We start from the raw sequence: 17,783 nt of genomic DNA, 5'->3' as shown, positions 1-17,783 counted from the left end.
GTTATGCAAAGGGAGGAGGGGAAGCATAGAAGTTCAGTGAATTAAACAAAGGGTAATGAATGGAAGGGATGGAGATAGGATTAGAAAAGATAGTGGAATGAATCTAACATAACTTTCCTATGTACATGTAGAAATACACCACAGTGAATCTCACTATCATAGTGTACATCCATAAGAATGGGGTCCTAATTATAATAAGATATATTCCATGCTCATATAAATATATCAAAATGGATTCAACCATCATGTAAAACTAAAAAGAATCAATAAAAAAATGCTTACATGGATGATTACAAAGATGGTAAGAGCCTCTCAAATTACTTAATGGTATTTATTATTTTTTTTAGAAAATAATAACTTGTATTTCCTGTCTATTCATCAGGCTATCAAAATATCTACTTTAAAGCCTATGCTAAATTTCTACTGAGGAGAGCCCTGACATAAGTTATCATTTTTTCATATTATTTTGCATCCAAATGGGTCAAAATCAATTATATAAGAATATTCCACTGAAACCTTCTGATAAGACATAAAAGCCATTTAGGAGAGATAAGATATCAGTTTAGTCTGATTTAAAACTCGCAGTATTATGCAATAAAATATATCATGCTTCTTAAGCATTTTACATATTCAAATTTACATAAAAGAGATTTAGCAAGAAAATAAACTATGATTGATAGTGCCCCAAGAAATTTAATGGTATAATAGATTTAATTATACATTATTTAAGCTTCAAAGAATTTATTATCAAAACTTCAGTTGGAAAAGTGGTGATGTAAGTTTACACACATTACTGAAGAATAAGAATAGAGAATTCCAGTTGAAAAGCTGTTTTTGAACATAAAGTTTCCTCTTGATTTCCATATACATTATGCATTAAATGGAATCATCATAAGATATATTCATAACATTTATGCAAGAGTATCAAATCTTTGAAAACAATCTATGGCAGCCCTAGTTTGATGAAGTAGATGATGTTCTTTTTAAACACAATCTCTCAATTGGCACTGTATCATTTTGTAATTGAATTCAGAACCTAAGTCTCACCGTTATCTGGATCTTCTTCATCTCTTAGGAATACATCATTTTACGATTTAATCAAAGTTTATATGTAATATCTCCAGTCATCCAATACAGCCCAAATTTATTCAAATTCCTTATAGTCCAATGTGTCAAACATATCTCCATGCAGCATTGAAAATATAAGCCAACAAACCTCAGTGTTAAGAGGATTGTATCCTCTGGCAATGTCCAATTGTGTTAAGATATCTCTTTAATACATCAGCATCATTTTGCCAATCTTTCAATGTACAGTAGCAAAATACATACAGCACCTATTGAGTTTCACTAGAAAACACAGGTCCTAAGGCAGCCCTTTCATAGCCACATAGGCAGTCCCCACTCTGGTTCAAGGATGCTCAGGGTACCCATGGTGAAGAGTGTGTTGACCTGCAACATTCATGTCCTGTATTTCCTCTGAAATCCTAGTATTATTAAGGTGACATAATTATCCAAATCGATCTACATATTCAAAGCAATTCTTACAAAATTCTCAATGACATTTTCTTGCAGAAATAGAAAAAAACAATTTTGAAATGCACATGAAATTTGAGAGAACCTCAAATACCCAAAACAATCTTGAAAAAGATAAACAAATATGAAGGATTCAAATTTCCTGATTTCCAAATATGCTAGTAAGTTACAGAAATCAAAACAGTATGATGTTAGCTATAAGGACAGTTTTATACACCAATGGAATAGAATACAGAGAAAACTATGTATATATAGGGTCAATTCATTTTTTATCAAAGTTCCAAGACCATTAAATAGGTCAAAGTTAACAATTTCAACAAATAGGTCTGAAAAAACTGCATGTCTATTTTCATAATATTGATATTTCAGCCATATACTATATATAAAAATAACTCAAAATTGATTGACAGCAGACCAAAGAGCTAAAACTATAAAATTTTAAAGAATTTATAGGGGAAATTCTCCATGACACTGTATTTTGCAATTCTTCCTTGAATATAAGACCAAAAGTACAGGGATCAAAAAGAAAAATAGATAAACTGGATTTTATCAAATTTAAAATTTTTTACATATCGAAGAATGTAAATTTTTACATATCAAGAGAATAAAATGAGCTAGCCACAGTGGCAACACACATCTCATCCCAGGGACTTGGGAGCTGAGGTAGGAGGATCTTAAGTTCAAAGCCAGCCTTAGCAACTTAGCGAGACCCTAGGAAATTTAGAAAGACCCTGTCTCAAAATAAAAATAAAGGGCTGGGGATGTGGTTTAGTAGTAAAGCATGCCTGGGTTTAATCCCTGGTACCAAAATCTAAAGAGAGAGAGAGAGAGAGAGAGAGAGAGAGAGAGAGAGAGAGAGAGAGAGAGAGACTGACTCATAGAAGGATAAAAATGCTTACAGAGCATATATTTGATGAGGGATTACTTCCAGTACACATAAAAAAAAAAAAAAAAAACTCCTGCAACTTTAAAAAACAACACAATAAAAAACAATCAATTTTGAATTGTGCAAATAATATAATACACATTTCTTCAAATATAATAATAAGATAGATAACAAGCACATGAAAAGATGCTAAACATTGTTAGTCATCAGGAAAAGGCAAATTAAGATCAAAATGATACTGTGTGTTACCCTAACAGGGATAATTATAACTAAAACAATGCAAAATAACTATTGTTGGTGACAACACAGAGAAATGGGGACCATCCAAAACTACTGGTGGAAATTTAAAATGGTTCAGCCACACTGGAAAACGTTTTAGTCATTCCTAAATCAGTTAAACATAAAATTACTATATGATCTAGTAATTCTACAGTTAAAAACAGGTCTTACAAAATGATATGTTAATTATTATAGCAACAATATTTACAGTAGCCAAAAGTTAAAAACAATCCAAATGTCTACCAACTGTGTGAATCAAGAAACTCTGGTATTTCCAAATGATGCATTATTATTTTTAGTTATACATAATATCAGAATACATTTTGACATAATCATAGAAACATGGAAAATAATTTCTCTGAGTCACCAGCACTTCCCCTCCTTCTACTCTAACTACTCCTCTCCCTATACCCTATTGATCTTAGTGTTATTTTTATAGCTTTTAAAAAAATTAGCGTATTGAATATAATAAGCCTGTTCTAAAAAGTCAAAGGTCAAAAGTTTCTGTGATATGTAGAAGCAAATCCAAAATAAAGTGAGAGGGCAAGAAAGAATGAAAGAGAAAGGAAAAAAGGGAGAAGGGAATTTCATCAAAATAGAGAAATGGTCAAAAGATTAGATGAAGGGGACTGAGGAGGAGGAGGAAGGAAGGGAAAGAACAATGGAATGAATCTGACTGAACTTTTGTATGTACATCTGTGAATATACCACAGGGAATCCCAACCTCAAGTATATTAAAACAATGTATTAATACTTGGATATAAATGTGAACAAAGTATTGATATATGCTGCAACATTGATGAACACTAAAACAATTATGCTAAACAAAATAATCCAGAAACAAAAGACCACATACTTCATGATTCAATTTATATGAAATATACAGAGTTGGTAAACCCATAGACAGAAATGGATTTCTGGTTGCCAGAGGCCATGGGAAGGAGGAATGGGAAATGACAACTTAATTGGTGAGCTGTGGAGGGACAGAATTTCTCATACATTGCTATTGAGGAAGTCAAATGGTAAAGCTAGTTTGCCCAACAACTTGGCAGTTTCTAAGAAGCTAAAAATTTGGGAGGCAAATCAAGATATTAGCTAAGCTCTTATTCCAGTGATTATCTTTGATGAAATAACAATATAAACAGCTATCTAACACCAACCTACCTTCACAAGAGCTAAGGGAGCCAGGTGAGAGAAAATAGTGCCTGTTTTTAATATGATAAGAAAAGAAACATTGAAGAAGGCACGAAATAAAGAGTAACCTGCATCACTTCTCCCCCAACTTCAAGCAGTGTGTAGAGAGACACCTCCTACTTGGGGAAAAGAAGAGAAATTGGGTGCCAACCTTAGAATTGAAATCCAGTACCAGGCCCACCAGAATGAAATCCACTGCCAGACAGAGACCTATAAACGTTTACCTCAGACGAATAACCACACACTGGGCTGCTGGAATTGTGTTATCCAGGTGGCCAAGGGAGATGGAAAAGCAAGACTATCCACTGGGAAGTTATGAAAGTTACTACATAACTTTTTCCTGGAGCTCAGTGCAAAGCATGCCATGGTGAAACTTGACACTAAAACTCCTATACTCATGCCAGAGCTCAAAGATGAAGCTTCTAGACCTGCACCAGAATCAGGTATATGCAGGCTTGAAGCCATCCTGAGCCTCATGCCCTATATTGAGACTTTATAAATCCTTGAAGCTATAAGCCTCAGCATCAAACAGCTTAGCATCAACCTTGGTGGACAAGAAACTATGTCAAATACCAGTCCTCCAAACTTGGGTAACACAGCTACTCCCTAACCAGTACTCAAAGACAGTACCTCTAGACCTGCTCTGGTACTAGGCAGAAACATAAAACCCAATGGGATAGACTTATGTTATAGCCTACATTGCTGAGAGCTGTGGCATGGACCTGGATATACCCCTGAGATTGTGCAGGTCCTTATAGTTATGAATCACAGGTGCTAACAATTTCATTGTAAGCCTCTGTGCCCAAGGGACTGTTTTTACAAACACTATCCCAACATTGGGCAGCATAGTGTAGATCAAAACTCCATTAAATGGGGATTGGAAAAGGGTAGGAAGCAAAGAATTTAGCCTTGGAACTCAGGGATGGGCTGATGAAAATGGGATGCATTCTAAAGCCTCTATCCTCAGGCCAGTCTGCACAGAGCCATAGGAACAGTCCTGATGACAGGCAGAGAAACATAGCTGCAATCTATCAGTCTTCTATTCCAGCCAGCACCACCTGTGGTGAGTTTCATCATTCAAGAACCATGAGTCCACCTCAACAGTAAGCAGAAACAGAAGACACAGAGAGCTTAAAAATGTATCCTGTTGGCATAGTTATATTAGATAAAATAGATTTTAAATCAAAATCAGTTGGTGTACTTATATTAGATAAAACAGATTTTAAATCAAAATTAGTAAGAAGAAAAAAGGAAGGTCACTATAAAAATGATTAAGTGGTAAACTAAGCAAGGGGAATCAAAAATTCTGAATAACCACATGATCATCTCAATAGACATGGAAAGGGAATTTGATAAAATTACATACTGCGTAAACAAAATACTCTGTATGACTTACTTAATGTAGAAGTATACGTCGTCAACATAATAAACATCATATGTAAAAACAGAAACTAACATCATAGTGGATAGTGAAAAAGCTGAAAGTTTGCTACTTAACATAAAGAACAGACAAGGAGGCACACTTTCACTACTTTTATTTAACATAGTAATGAAAATCCTAACCAGAGCAATTAGGCAAGAAAAAGAAATAACGGATATTCAAAAACAGGTAAGAGGAAGTCAAATCCTCACTGTTTACAGATGGTAATATGTTATATGCAGAAAAACCCAGAGATTCCACCCCAAAATACTAGAACTAATACATGAATTCAGCAGATTCACAGGATAAAATTTCAATATACAAAAATAAGTAGTGTTTTTATACACCAATAGCAATTATCTAAAATAGAAATTAGGAAAGCGATTCCATTTATGACAACTATACAAGGAAGAAAATACCTCAGAATAAATTTAAAGAAGTGAAAATCTCTATAATGAAAATGATAAAGCATTGATGAAAGAAACTGAAGAGAATAAATAAATGGAAATACATCCCATGTCCATTAACTGAAATCAACAATATTGTTAAGATGTCCACACGACTCATTTGATAGAATGCAATTCCTATCAATATTCAAAGATGTTTTTCACAAAATTAGAAAAAGTCCTAAGTTTTTATGTAAACACAAAACACCAGTATGTTCAAAGCAATCTCGAGCAAAAAGAACAAAAGAGGAAGTATTATACTATGTGACTTCAAAATACATTCCAAAGTCATAGTAATTAAAATAGCATAGCTTTAATATAAAAACAAACACATATAATGATGGAAAAGAATGGAGGAATGGGGAGAAATGGATCAATGAACGCTGAGTTATAGGTAGATAAGAGTAAGAAATTCTGTTCTGCTATTACAAAGTGGGGTAAAATTAGATAATGGTAATGTAGTATATATTTCAACAAACTAGAAGAAAGGATTTTCAAAGCTTTCTCCATAAAGAATTAATATTTGAAGAGATTGATATATTTAACCAGATATAAACATTATTCAATATGAACATGTATTGAAATAGTATATTACATCATTAATATATACAATTTTATGTTCATATATTATATACCAATGTATATATGATTACATATATACACAAATATACATAAATTTTGTTCATATATAATCTTCATTTATATAATTATAAAAATAAATAAAATAGAAATAAAATTTTAGTGCCCAAAACTCCACTGCTCTGATTGATAAAAATAGAACTACTCTTTTGACCATGTTAAATTACCTGGGGAAGGCTTGTGACCAAAAATGCCATTGAAGAAAGCAGGCATACGAATGCTGCCACCAATATCAGAACCCACACCAATTACTGAACACGCAGCTGCCAGGGTGCATCCCTCACCACCTATAAAGAAATGAAAAAAAAAACAGAATTCATCTTTTCAATTAAAGAAATAAGCTAGGTTACTATTTTCACAGGATATATTTTTAAGCTCTCTGTGTTGTCAGATTAAAAGTGTGTCACTTTTAGACAGCATATATATTCAGATCATGACTTTAATCCATTCTGCCAATCTATAATTTTGAAGAGATTAAAATAGTTAAATTTAAAATACTCAAAAGAAAAAACTTATTTTTGACATTGTTACATTTTTAGTCTTATAGCTTTTCTGTCCTTCAATTACTTCACTACTACCTTCCATTGTATTTAGTTGATATTTTGTAATATTATGTTTTTCTTGTTATTTCCTTTTATGTATATTATATAGACATTTTCTTTGTAGGTTCCATGAGAATCACATAAACATTTAAAGTTATAAGAATTTATTTTAAATTTATACCAATTTATTTCAATTGTTTGCAAAACTCTATTCATTTACAGCTCCCTCCCACTGCTTTATGCAAACTATTTTTATTTATTGTGTAACCCATTAACATGAATTTATAATTTTGGTGCATTTTTCTTTAAAGTTTATATATATTAAAAAACTTGTTGCCAATCAAATTATACTAATATTGATTTTTACATTTGTCCATGTATTCACATTTATCAGAAAATTTATATTTTCATATGTCTTTGCAGTACTCTCTAGCATCCTTTAATTTCATATTAAAAGTCTTCTTTCATAATTTCTTATAGAAGACATCTAGTAATAACAAACTCCCTCAGGGTTTGTTTGCCTGTGAATTGTCTCAATTTTTCCCTCATTTTTGAAGAAAGTTTTCCCAGACATAGAATTCTCAGTTTACAGTTTCTTTTTTTCTTTCAGCACACCTATAATATCATCCCACTGCATTCTTTTCTCCATATTTCTGCTTGGAAATCTCAGAATAATTTTATTGGGAAGCCCCTTGAATAAAATAAGTCACTTTTATCATTTTATTTTCATGATACTTTCTTTGTCATTGCTTTTCAATACATTATTTTTTAGATGATGGGATTTTAATTGTAATCTCATTGCATCTGTATAGTGCTTTGGGTATTATGGTCATTTTGACGATATTAATTTTTTCCTATCAAAGACCATGAGAGATCTCTCCATCTTCTAAGGTCTTCTTCAATTTCTTTCCTTAGTGTTCTGCAGTTTTTATTGTAGAGGTCTTTCACCTCTTTGTTAAATTGATTCTCAAGTATTTTTTAGGCCATTATGAATGGGGTAGTTTTCCTAATCTCTCTTTCAGAGGATTCATCACTAATGTATAGAAATGCATTTTATTTATGAGTATTGATTTTATATTCTGCTATTTTGCTGAATTCATTTATTCTAGAAGTTTTCTGGTGGAGTTTTTTGGATCCTCTAAGTATAAAATTATGTCATTAGCAAATAATAATGGTTTGAGTTCTTCTTGCTTTTCAACACTTTGATTATGTGTTTTAGTGAAGTTCTACCTGGACTTATTCTACTTTTAGTTAACAGAAATTCCTGAATTTGCATTTGCTTTACTCCATTGTAGGAAAATTTTGGCCACTATTTGTTCAATAATTTTCTGTCCTTTTCCTTCTCAATTTATGGCTCCTCTAATGCATATATTGGTCCATTTCATGGTTTTCCATGAATCTCTTAGTCTATGTTTACTTTTTTCATTCTTTTTGCTCCTTACACTCAAATGATTTCAAATGAACTATCCTCAAGCTAACATATTTTATTCTGCTTGTTTGTTCTATTAAACTTTCTGTTAGCCAACTTTCCATTGTGACAAAATGCCTGAGGTAATAAACATTTAAGGAAGAAAAATTTGTTTTGGCTCAGTTTCAGAGGATTCTGTCAATAGTTGGGTGTCTCTGTTGTGTTGGGCCCAAAGTGAGGTAGTACATCATAATGGGAATATGTGGCAGAGGAGGTGCTTATTTCATGGAAACCAATAAGCAAAAATAGACAGAGAAAGTGGCCAGGATCCCAATATCCCCTTCAATGAAATATCTCCAATGACCTTGGTCCCACTTTTTAAAGGTTCCAATATCTCCCAACAGAGACATGGGCCATGGCTCAAGCCTTTAACATATGAGTTTTAGGGGGACATTTTAGATCAAAACTACAGAAAACTTCTGTTATAAAATTTTCAGTTATTGTATTTTTGAATTCCAGAATTTTAGCCCACTTCCTTTCAGAAATATTATTTTTATTCATATACTTAATTGGTCCACATAATTTTTCTGATTCATATAATTTAGATTTTTGCCAATGTCTTCCTTTTGTTTAGTAGAACCCTTAAGACAGATGTTTTTTGTTGTATAAGTACAATGCCTGTGTTCATCGATGGTTTATATCATTCATATACTTTATTTGAATGGATCACATTTTCTATGTGTATGCTTGTGTTTTATTATTGCTATTGTTGTCATTGTTGTTTCTGTTGAATCTGGACAATTGTAAAAACAGCCATATCTCACAGTCTTTGTAGACTGTTTCTATGTCAGAGAAACCTTTATTTATTAGCAGTACAGGTTCTTAGCCTTGAAACTAGCCTGAAATGAAAACATACAGTCCTTTAAGGTCTTTTCTGAGAATGATTATTGTCTGGGTCTCTGGGTTTGTGTTTTTTTCTTCAATTTCCTTCATAAAGGACTGCTTTTAAATATCTTAATATCCTAAAGAATCTTATCTCAATTCAGTTTTTTCTTGGGTCCTTGCATGTTCAATTGTATTCCTGTATACATAAACTCTTTCCCCAGGTGTCTGTGGGTCTGTGTACACTGGCAACATTGAAGAGTAGTGCCCATCTTTGCAGCTTTCACTGACATGAAATCCAAGCTACACTGATATTCTCCACTCAAGCTCCAAGTTAAAGAAAACAGAAACCAGTTCTTCACATAGCCCTCAGGCAATTTAAAATATTGAAAGTAAGTTCTGTTTTGTTTCCTCTATATCCAGGGAGGGAATTGGGAATTAGGCTTTTGTTTTCCTGACAATCACACTATATCAGAGATAGGGTAGATCATTGTTAAGCAAGTATTTAGTGAGTTTTCCTACCACTTTGAATATGGATTTTTTCTTGATTATGTGTTTTCATGGTGGCTGTGGTTTTTTCACTATTTTCCAGAACACTTGCATGTCAATTAGCTATCACTACATGTTCTTTTTAATGATTTCATAAGTGTAATAAAGGACCCATAGCTTTCCAATCTGATATACTGCTGAAAAAACACTCTCACAATTTTTGATAAGTTGCATTTTCATTATCATTTAGTTTGAAATATTTTTAAATCTCTCTCATGACTTCTTCTTTAATCCATTTATTATTTTGAAGTGTGCTATTCAATTTCTATATACTCTGAGTATTTTCTAGCTATCTTCCTGTAATTGATTTCTAATTTAATTTCATTGTGGTTTGAGACCGTATAGTAATATTTCCATTCTTTAAAATTTAAGGCTGGGGCTGGGGCTCAGTGGTAGAGCACTCACCTAGAACACGTGAGGCACTGGATTCAATCTCAGCACCACATAAAATAAAATAAAATAAAGGTATTGTGTCCATCTACAACTAAAAAATGCATATTTAAAAAATTTTGTTTAAGAATGCCTCATGGCCCAGAACATAGCCTTTCTTGATGAATGATTTCCCATGAACTTCAGAATGAGTTTTCTACAGTTCTAGAATGAAGTGTTTTATAAATGTCAATTAGGTTAAGTTGTTGATGCTGTTTAAATTATGTCCTGAGCAACCAGCCCAGAGACAGCAGATACACGCGCCTGCGGGGAACGCAGACCGGACCCACTAGGACAGGTCCGGTGGACAGCTGAGGGCAAGGCCCGTCCCCTCCCCCAGTGTCTGCAGGTAGGCGGGGGACTGGGAACAACAGCAGAGCAGCCCCAAAGCCTACTGAGGGGCGGAACCGGCCCCTCCCCCAGTGCCTGCAAGCGAGGCGAACCTGCAAGCCACGGGCGGGCGGGTCAGGCCCAGCAACCAGCCAAGAGACAGCAGATACACGCGCCTGCGGGGAACACAGACCGGACCCACTAGGACAGGTCCGGTGGACGGCTGAGGGCAAGGCCCGTCCCCTCCCCCAGTGTCTGCAGGTAGGCGGGGGACTGGGAACAAAAGCAGAGCGGCCCCAAAGCCTGCTGAGGGGCGGAACCGGCCCCTCCCCCAGTGCCTGCAAGCGAGGCGACCCTGCAAGCCACGGGCGGGCGGGTCAGGCCCAGCAACCAGCCGAGAGACAGCAGATACACGCGCCTGCGGGGAACGCAGACCGGACCCACTAGGACAGGTCCGGTGGACAGCTGAGGGCAAGGCCCGTCCCCTCCCCCAGTGTCTGCAGGTAGGCGGGGGACTGTGAACAAAAGCAGAGCGGCCCCAAAGCCTGCTGAGGGGCGGAACCGGCCCCTCCCCCAGTGCCTGCAAGCGAGGCGACCCTGCAAGCCACGGGCGGGCGGGTCAGGCCCAGCAACCAGCCGAGAGACAGCAGATACACGCGCCTGCGGGGAACGCAGACCGGACCCACTAGGACAGGTCCGGTGGACAGCTGAGGGCAAGGCCCGTCCCCTCCCCCAGTGTCTGCAGGTAGGCGGGGGACTGGGAACAACAGCAGAGCAGCCCCAAAGCCTACTGAGGGGCGGAACCGGCCCCTCCCCCAGTGCCTGCAAGCGAGGCGAACCTGCAAGCCACGGGCGGGCGGGTCAGGCCCAGCAACCAGCCAAGAGACAGCAGATACACGCGCCTGCGGGGAACACAGACCGGACCCACTAGGACAGGTCCGGTGGACGGCTGAGGGCAAGGCCCGTCCCCTCCCCCAGTGTCTGCAGGTAGGCGGGGGACTGTGAACAAAAGCAGAGCGGCCCCAAAGCCTGCTGAGGGGCGGAACCGGCCCCTCCCCCAGTGCCTGCAAGCGAGGCGACCCTGCAAGCCACGGGCGGGCAGGTCAGGCCCAGCAACCAGCCGAGAGACAGCAGATACACGCGCCTGCGGGGAACGCAGACCGGACCCACTAGGACAGGTCCGGTGGACAGCTGAGGGCAAGGCCCGTCCCCTCCCCCAGTGTCTGCAGGTAGGCGGGGGACTGGGAACAAAAGCAGAGCGGCCCCAAAGCCTGCTGAGGGGCGGAACCGGCCCCTCCCCTAGTGCCTGCAAGCGAGGAGACCCTGCAAGCCACGGGCGGGCGGGTCAGGCCCAGCAACCAGCCAAGTGACAGCAGATACACGCGCCTGCAGGGAACGCGGACTGGACCCACTAGGACAGGTCGGGTGGACGGCTGAGGGCTAGGCCCGTCCCCTCCCCCAGTGTCTGCAGGTAGGCGGGGGACTGGGAACAACAGCAGAGCGGCCCCAAAGCCTGCTGAGGGGCGGAACCGGCCCCTCCCCCATTGCCTGCAAGCGAGGCGAACCTGCAAGCCTAGGGCGGGCGGGTCAGGCCCAGCAACCAGCCAAGAGACAGCAGATACACGCGCCTGCAGGGAACGCGGACCGGACCCACTAGGACAGGTCCGGTGGACGGCTGAGGGCTAGGCCCGTCCCCTCCCCCAGTGTCTGCAGGTAGGCGGGGGACTGTGAACAACAGCAGAGCGGGCCCAAAGCCTGCTGAGGGGTGGAATCGGCCCCTCCCCCAGAGCCTGCAAACGAGGCGAACCTGCAACCCATCGGGAGGTTAGGCCCAGCAACCTACGGAGTGACGCAGGTGCCCCTGGCGCCTGCTGAGTAGGTGGACCTTTGACCGACCAGCAAAGCAGACCTAGGGCCTGCCAGCATGGTAGATGGTTCACACTAATTGGAGGAGGATCACAACCACTACCTGCCCTGCAAGAGTGATTTTCCAACTATACAAGAGCAATATAAATAAATAGAGGGAAAATATCAAAGACACAACAATTTCACCAAGCAGAAAGAAACGCCAGCGGTATGAAACGACAAGGAAAGAAAGGACCACAGGCAATGCAGGTCAACTCAACTTTAGAAGAGGTAATAGCTGCAACAGATGGAATGTCAGATAGAGAGCTCAGGACATACATGCTTCAGATGATCTGGAGTCTCAAGGAAGACATGAGACAGCAAAATCAGACAATGAAAGATCACATCGACAAACAAATCCAGGAGGTAAAGGATCAATTTCACAGGGAGATAGAGGTAATAAAAAACAAACAAATAGAAATACTAGAAATGCAGGAAACAATAAACCAACTTAAAAACTCAATTGAGAATACTACCAGCAGAGTGGATCACTTAGAAGATAGAACATCAGACAATGAAGACAGAGTATTTCAACTCGAAAAGAACATAGATAGCTCAGCAAGTCTACTAAGAAACCATGAGCAGCACATTCAAGAGCTATGGGATAATATCAAAAGACCAAACTTAAGAGTCATTGGGATACAGGAAGGCACAGAGCTCCAAACCAAAGGATTAAGCAATCTATTCAGTGAAATAATACAAGAAAACTTCCCAGACTTGAAGAATGAGACAGAATCCCAAATCCTAGAAGCCTACAGGACGCCGAATGTGCAAAATCATAAGAGATCCACACCTAGACACATTATAATGAAGATGTCCAACATACAGAATAAGGAGAGAATTTTAAAAGCTACAAGGGAAAGGAAGCAGATTACATTTAGGGGTAAACCAATCAGGATAACAGCTGATCTCTCAACACAGACTCTAAAAGCTAGAAGATCCTGGAATAACATATTTCAAACGCTTAAAGAAAATGGATTCCAACCAAGAATCGTGTATCCGGCGAAATTAAGCTTCAGGTTAGAAGATGAAATTAAAACCTTCCATGATAAACAAAAGTTAAAAGAATTCGCAGCTAGAAAACCATCTCTTCAAAAAATCCTTGGCAAAACATTACAGGAAGAGGAAATGGAAAATAACATTGATAACCAACAATGGGAGGTTGGACAGTAAAGGGGGGAAAGTAGTCAAAGAGGATAACAAATCAGGTTTAGTAACATCAATAAACAAATATGGATAGAAGAACAAACCATATCTCAATAATAACCCTAAATGTTAATGGCTTAAACTCACCAATTAAGAGACACAGGCTAGTAGAATGGATCACAAAACAAGACCCAACAATATGCTGTCTACAGGAGACGCATTTGATAGGAAAAGATGTACATAGACTGAAGGTGAAAGGTTGGGAAAAATCATATCACTCATATGGACCACGGAAACAAGCAGGAGTGTCCATACTCATATCTAATAAAATAGATTTCAAGCCAAAGCTAATCAAAAGGGATAAAGAAGGACACTTCATACTGCTCAAGGGAACCATACACCAACAAGACATAACAATCATAAATATATATGCCCCAAATAATGGTGCAGCCGTGTTCATCAAGCAAACTCTTCTCAAGTTCAAGAGTCTAATAGACCACCATACAGTAATCATGGGAGACTTCAACACACCTCTCTCACCACTGGACAGATCTTCCAAACAAAAGTTAAATAAGGAAACTATAGAACTCAATAACACAATTAACAACCTAGACTTAATTGACATATATAGACTATACCACCCAACATCAAGTAGCTACACTTTTTTCTCAGCAGCACATGGAACCTTCTCAAAAATAGACCATATACTATGTCACAGGGCAACTCTTAGACAATACAAAGAGGTAGAGATAATACCATGCATCTTGTCTGATCATAATGGAATGAAACTGAAAATCAATGATAAAAGAAGAAAGGAAAAAGCAAGCATCACCTGGAGAATGAACAATAGGTTGCTGAGTGATCAATGGGTATTAGAAGACATCAAGGAGGAAATTAAAAAATTCCTAGAGTTAAATGAAAACACAGACACAACATATCGGAATCTTTGGGACACATTGAAAGCAGTTCTAAGAGGAAAATTCATTGCTTGGAGTTCATTCCTCAAAAAAAGAAAAAACCAACAAATAAATGATCTCATACTTCATCTCAAAATCCTAGAAAAAGAAGAGCAAAACAACAGCAAAAGAAGTAGAAGGCAAGAAATAATTAAAATCAGAGCTGAAATTAATGAAATTGAAACAAAAGAAACAATTGAAAAAATTGACAAAACTAAAAGCTGGTTCTTTGAAAAAATAAATAAAATTGACAGACCCTTAGCCATGCTAACGAAGAGAAGAAGAGAGAGAACCCAAATTACTAGCATACGGGATGAAAAAGGCAATATCACAACAAACACTACAGAAATACAGAAGATAATCAGAAATTACTTTGAATCCTTATACTCCAATAAAATAGAAGATAGTGAAGGCATAGATAAATTCCTTGAGTCTTACGATCTGCCCAGATTGAGCCAGGAGGATATAGACAACCTAAACAGACCAATAACAATAGAGGAAATAGAAGAAACCATCAAAAGACTACCAACTAAGAAAAGCCCAGGACCGGACGGGTATACAGCAGAGTTTTACAAAACCTTTAAAGAGGAACTAACACCAATACTTTTCAAGCTATTTCAGGAAATAGAAAAAGAGGGAGAACTTCCAAATTCATTCTACGAGGCCAACATCACCCTGATTCCGAAACCAGACAAAGACACTTCAAAGAAAGAAAACTACAGACCAATATCTCTAATGAACCTTGATGCAAAAATCCTCAATAAAATTCTGGCGAATCGGATTCAAATACATATCAAAAAAATTATACACCATGATCAAGTAGGATTCATCCCTGGTATGCAAGGTTGGTTCAATATACGGAAATCAATAAATGTTATCCACCACATCAATAGACTTAAAAATAAGAACCATATGATCATCTCGATAGATGCAGAAAAAGCATTCGACAAAGTACAGCATCCCTTTATGTTCAAAACTCTAGAAAAATTAGGGATAACTGGATCATACCTCAACATTGTAAAAGCAATCTATGATAAGCCACAGGCCAGCATCATTCTGAATGGAGAAAAATTGAAGGCATTCCCTCTAAGATCTGGTACAAGACAGGGATGCCCTCTCTCGCCACTTCTGTTCAACATAGTCCTCGAAACACTGGCCAGAGCAATAAGGCAGACGAAAGAAATTAAAGGCATAAAAATAGGAAAAGAAGAACTTAAATTATCACTATTTGCAGATGATATGATTCTATACCTAGCAGACCCAAAAGGGTCTACAAAGAAGCTATTAGAGCTAATAAATGAATTCAGCAAAGTGGCAGGATATAAGATCAACATGCATAAATCAAAGGCATTCCTGTATATCAGCGACAAATCCTCCGAAACGGAAATGAGGACAACTACTCCATTCACAATATCCCCCCAAAAAATAAAATACTTGGGAATCAACCTAACAAAAGAGGTGAAAGATTTATACAATGAAAATTACAGAACCCTAAAGAAAGACATAGAAGAAGACCTTAGAAGATGGAAAAATATACCCTGCTCATGGATAGGCAGAACTAACATCATCAAAATGGCGATATTACCAAAAGTCCTATATAAGTTCAATGCAATGCCAATCAAAATCCCAACAGCATATCTTGCAGAAATCGATAAAAGAATCATGAAATTCATATGGAATAATAAAAGACCCAGAATAGCAAAAACAATACTAAGCAGGAAGTGTGAATCAGGCGGTATAGCGATACCAGACTTCAAACTATACTACAGAGCAATAGTAACAAAAACAGCATGGTACTGGTACCAAAACAGGCGGGTGGACCAATGGTACAGAATAGAGGACACAGCAACCAATCCACAAAACTACAACTATCTTATTTTTGATAAAGGGGCTAAAAGCATGCAATGGAGGAAAGATAGCATCTTCAACAAATGGTGCTGGGAAAACTGGAAATCCATTTGCACCAAAATGAATCTGAATCCCTATCTCTCCCCGTGCACAAAAGTTAACTCAAAATGGATCAAGGAGCTTGATATTAAATCAGAGACATGGCATCTGATAGAAGAAAAAGTTGGCTACGACCTACATGCTGTGGGGTCGGGCTCCAAATTCCTCAATAGGACACCCATAGCGCTAGAGTTAACAAATAGAATCAACAAATGGGACTTACTCAAACTAAAAAGTTTTTTCTCAGCAAAAGAAACAATAAGAGAGATAAACAGGGAGCCTACATCCTGGGAACAAATCTTTACTCCACACACTTCAGATAGAGCCCTAATAACCAGAATATACAAAGAACTCAAAAAATTAGACAATAAGATAACAAATAACCCAATCAATAAATGGGCCAAGGACCTGAATAGACACTTCTCAGAGGAGGACATACAATCAATCAACAAGTACATGAAAAAATGCTCACCATCGCTAGCAGTCAGAGAAATGCAAATCAAAACTACCCTAAGATACCATCTCACTCCAGTAAGACTGGCAGCCATTAGGAAGTCAAACAACAATAAGTGCTGGAGAGGATGTGGGGAAAAGGGCACTCTTGTTCATTGCTGGTGGGACTGCAAATTGGTGCAGCCAATTTGGAAAGCAGTATGGAGATTTCTCGGAAAGCTGGGAATGGAACCACCATTTGACCCAGCTATTCCCCTTCTCGGTCTATTCCCTAAAGCCCTAACAAGAGCATGCTACAGGGACACTGCTACATCGATGTTCATAGCAGCTCAATTCACGATAGCAAGACTGTGGAACCAGCCTAGATGCCCTTCAATAGATGAATGGATAAAAAAAATGTGGCATTTATATACTATGGAGTATTATTCTGCATTAAAAAATGACAAAATCATAGAATTTGGAGGAAAATGGATGGCATTAGAGCAGATTATGCTAAGTGAAGCTAGTCAATCTTTAAAAAACAAATACCAAATGACTCCTTTGATATAAGGGGAGTAAACAAGGACAGGGTAGGGACGAAGAGCTTGAGAAGAAGATTTACATTAAACAGGGATGAGAGGTGGGAGGGAAAGGGAGTGAGAAGGGAAATTGCATGGAAATGGAAGGCGATCCTCAGGGTTATACAAAATGTCATATAAGAGGAAAGGAGGGGCAAGACAAGATAATACAAATGGAAGAAATGATTTACAGTAGAAGGGGTAGAGAAAGAAAAGGGGAGGGGAGGGGAGGGGAGGGGAGGGAAGGGGGGATAGTAGAGAATAGGACAGACAGCAGAATAC

General features: G+C 38.1%; 1 protein-coding gene across 1 annotated transcript in view; it reads right to left on the bottom strand.

Annotated features, from left to right (window-relative positions):
- Positions 1 to 17,783, bottom strand: part of Faah2 (fatty acid amide hydrolase 2) — a 154,659-nt gene that overhangs the window by 107,668 nt on the left and 29,208 nt on the right. Inside the window, exon 5 of the mRNA XM_077793646.1 lies at positions 6,565 to 6,684. Within this exon, the coding sequence (XP_077649772.1) occupies positions 6,565 to 6,684 (120 nt within the window). The remainder of the gene's footprint in view (positions 1 to 6,564; positions 6,685 to 17,783) is intronic.

The sequence above is a fragment of the Urocitellus parryii genome, chromosome X (genome assembly GCF_045843805.1).
Source record: "Urocitellus parryii isolate mUroPar1 chromosome X, mUroPar1.hap1, whole genome shotgun sequence".
NCBI lineage: Eukaryota > Metazoa > Chordata > Mammalia > Rodentia > Sciuridae > Urocitellus > Urocitellus parryii.
This window is presented reverse-complemented; position numbering and strand designations above follow the sequence as displayed.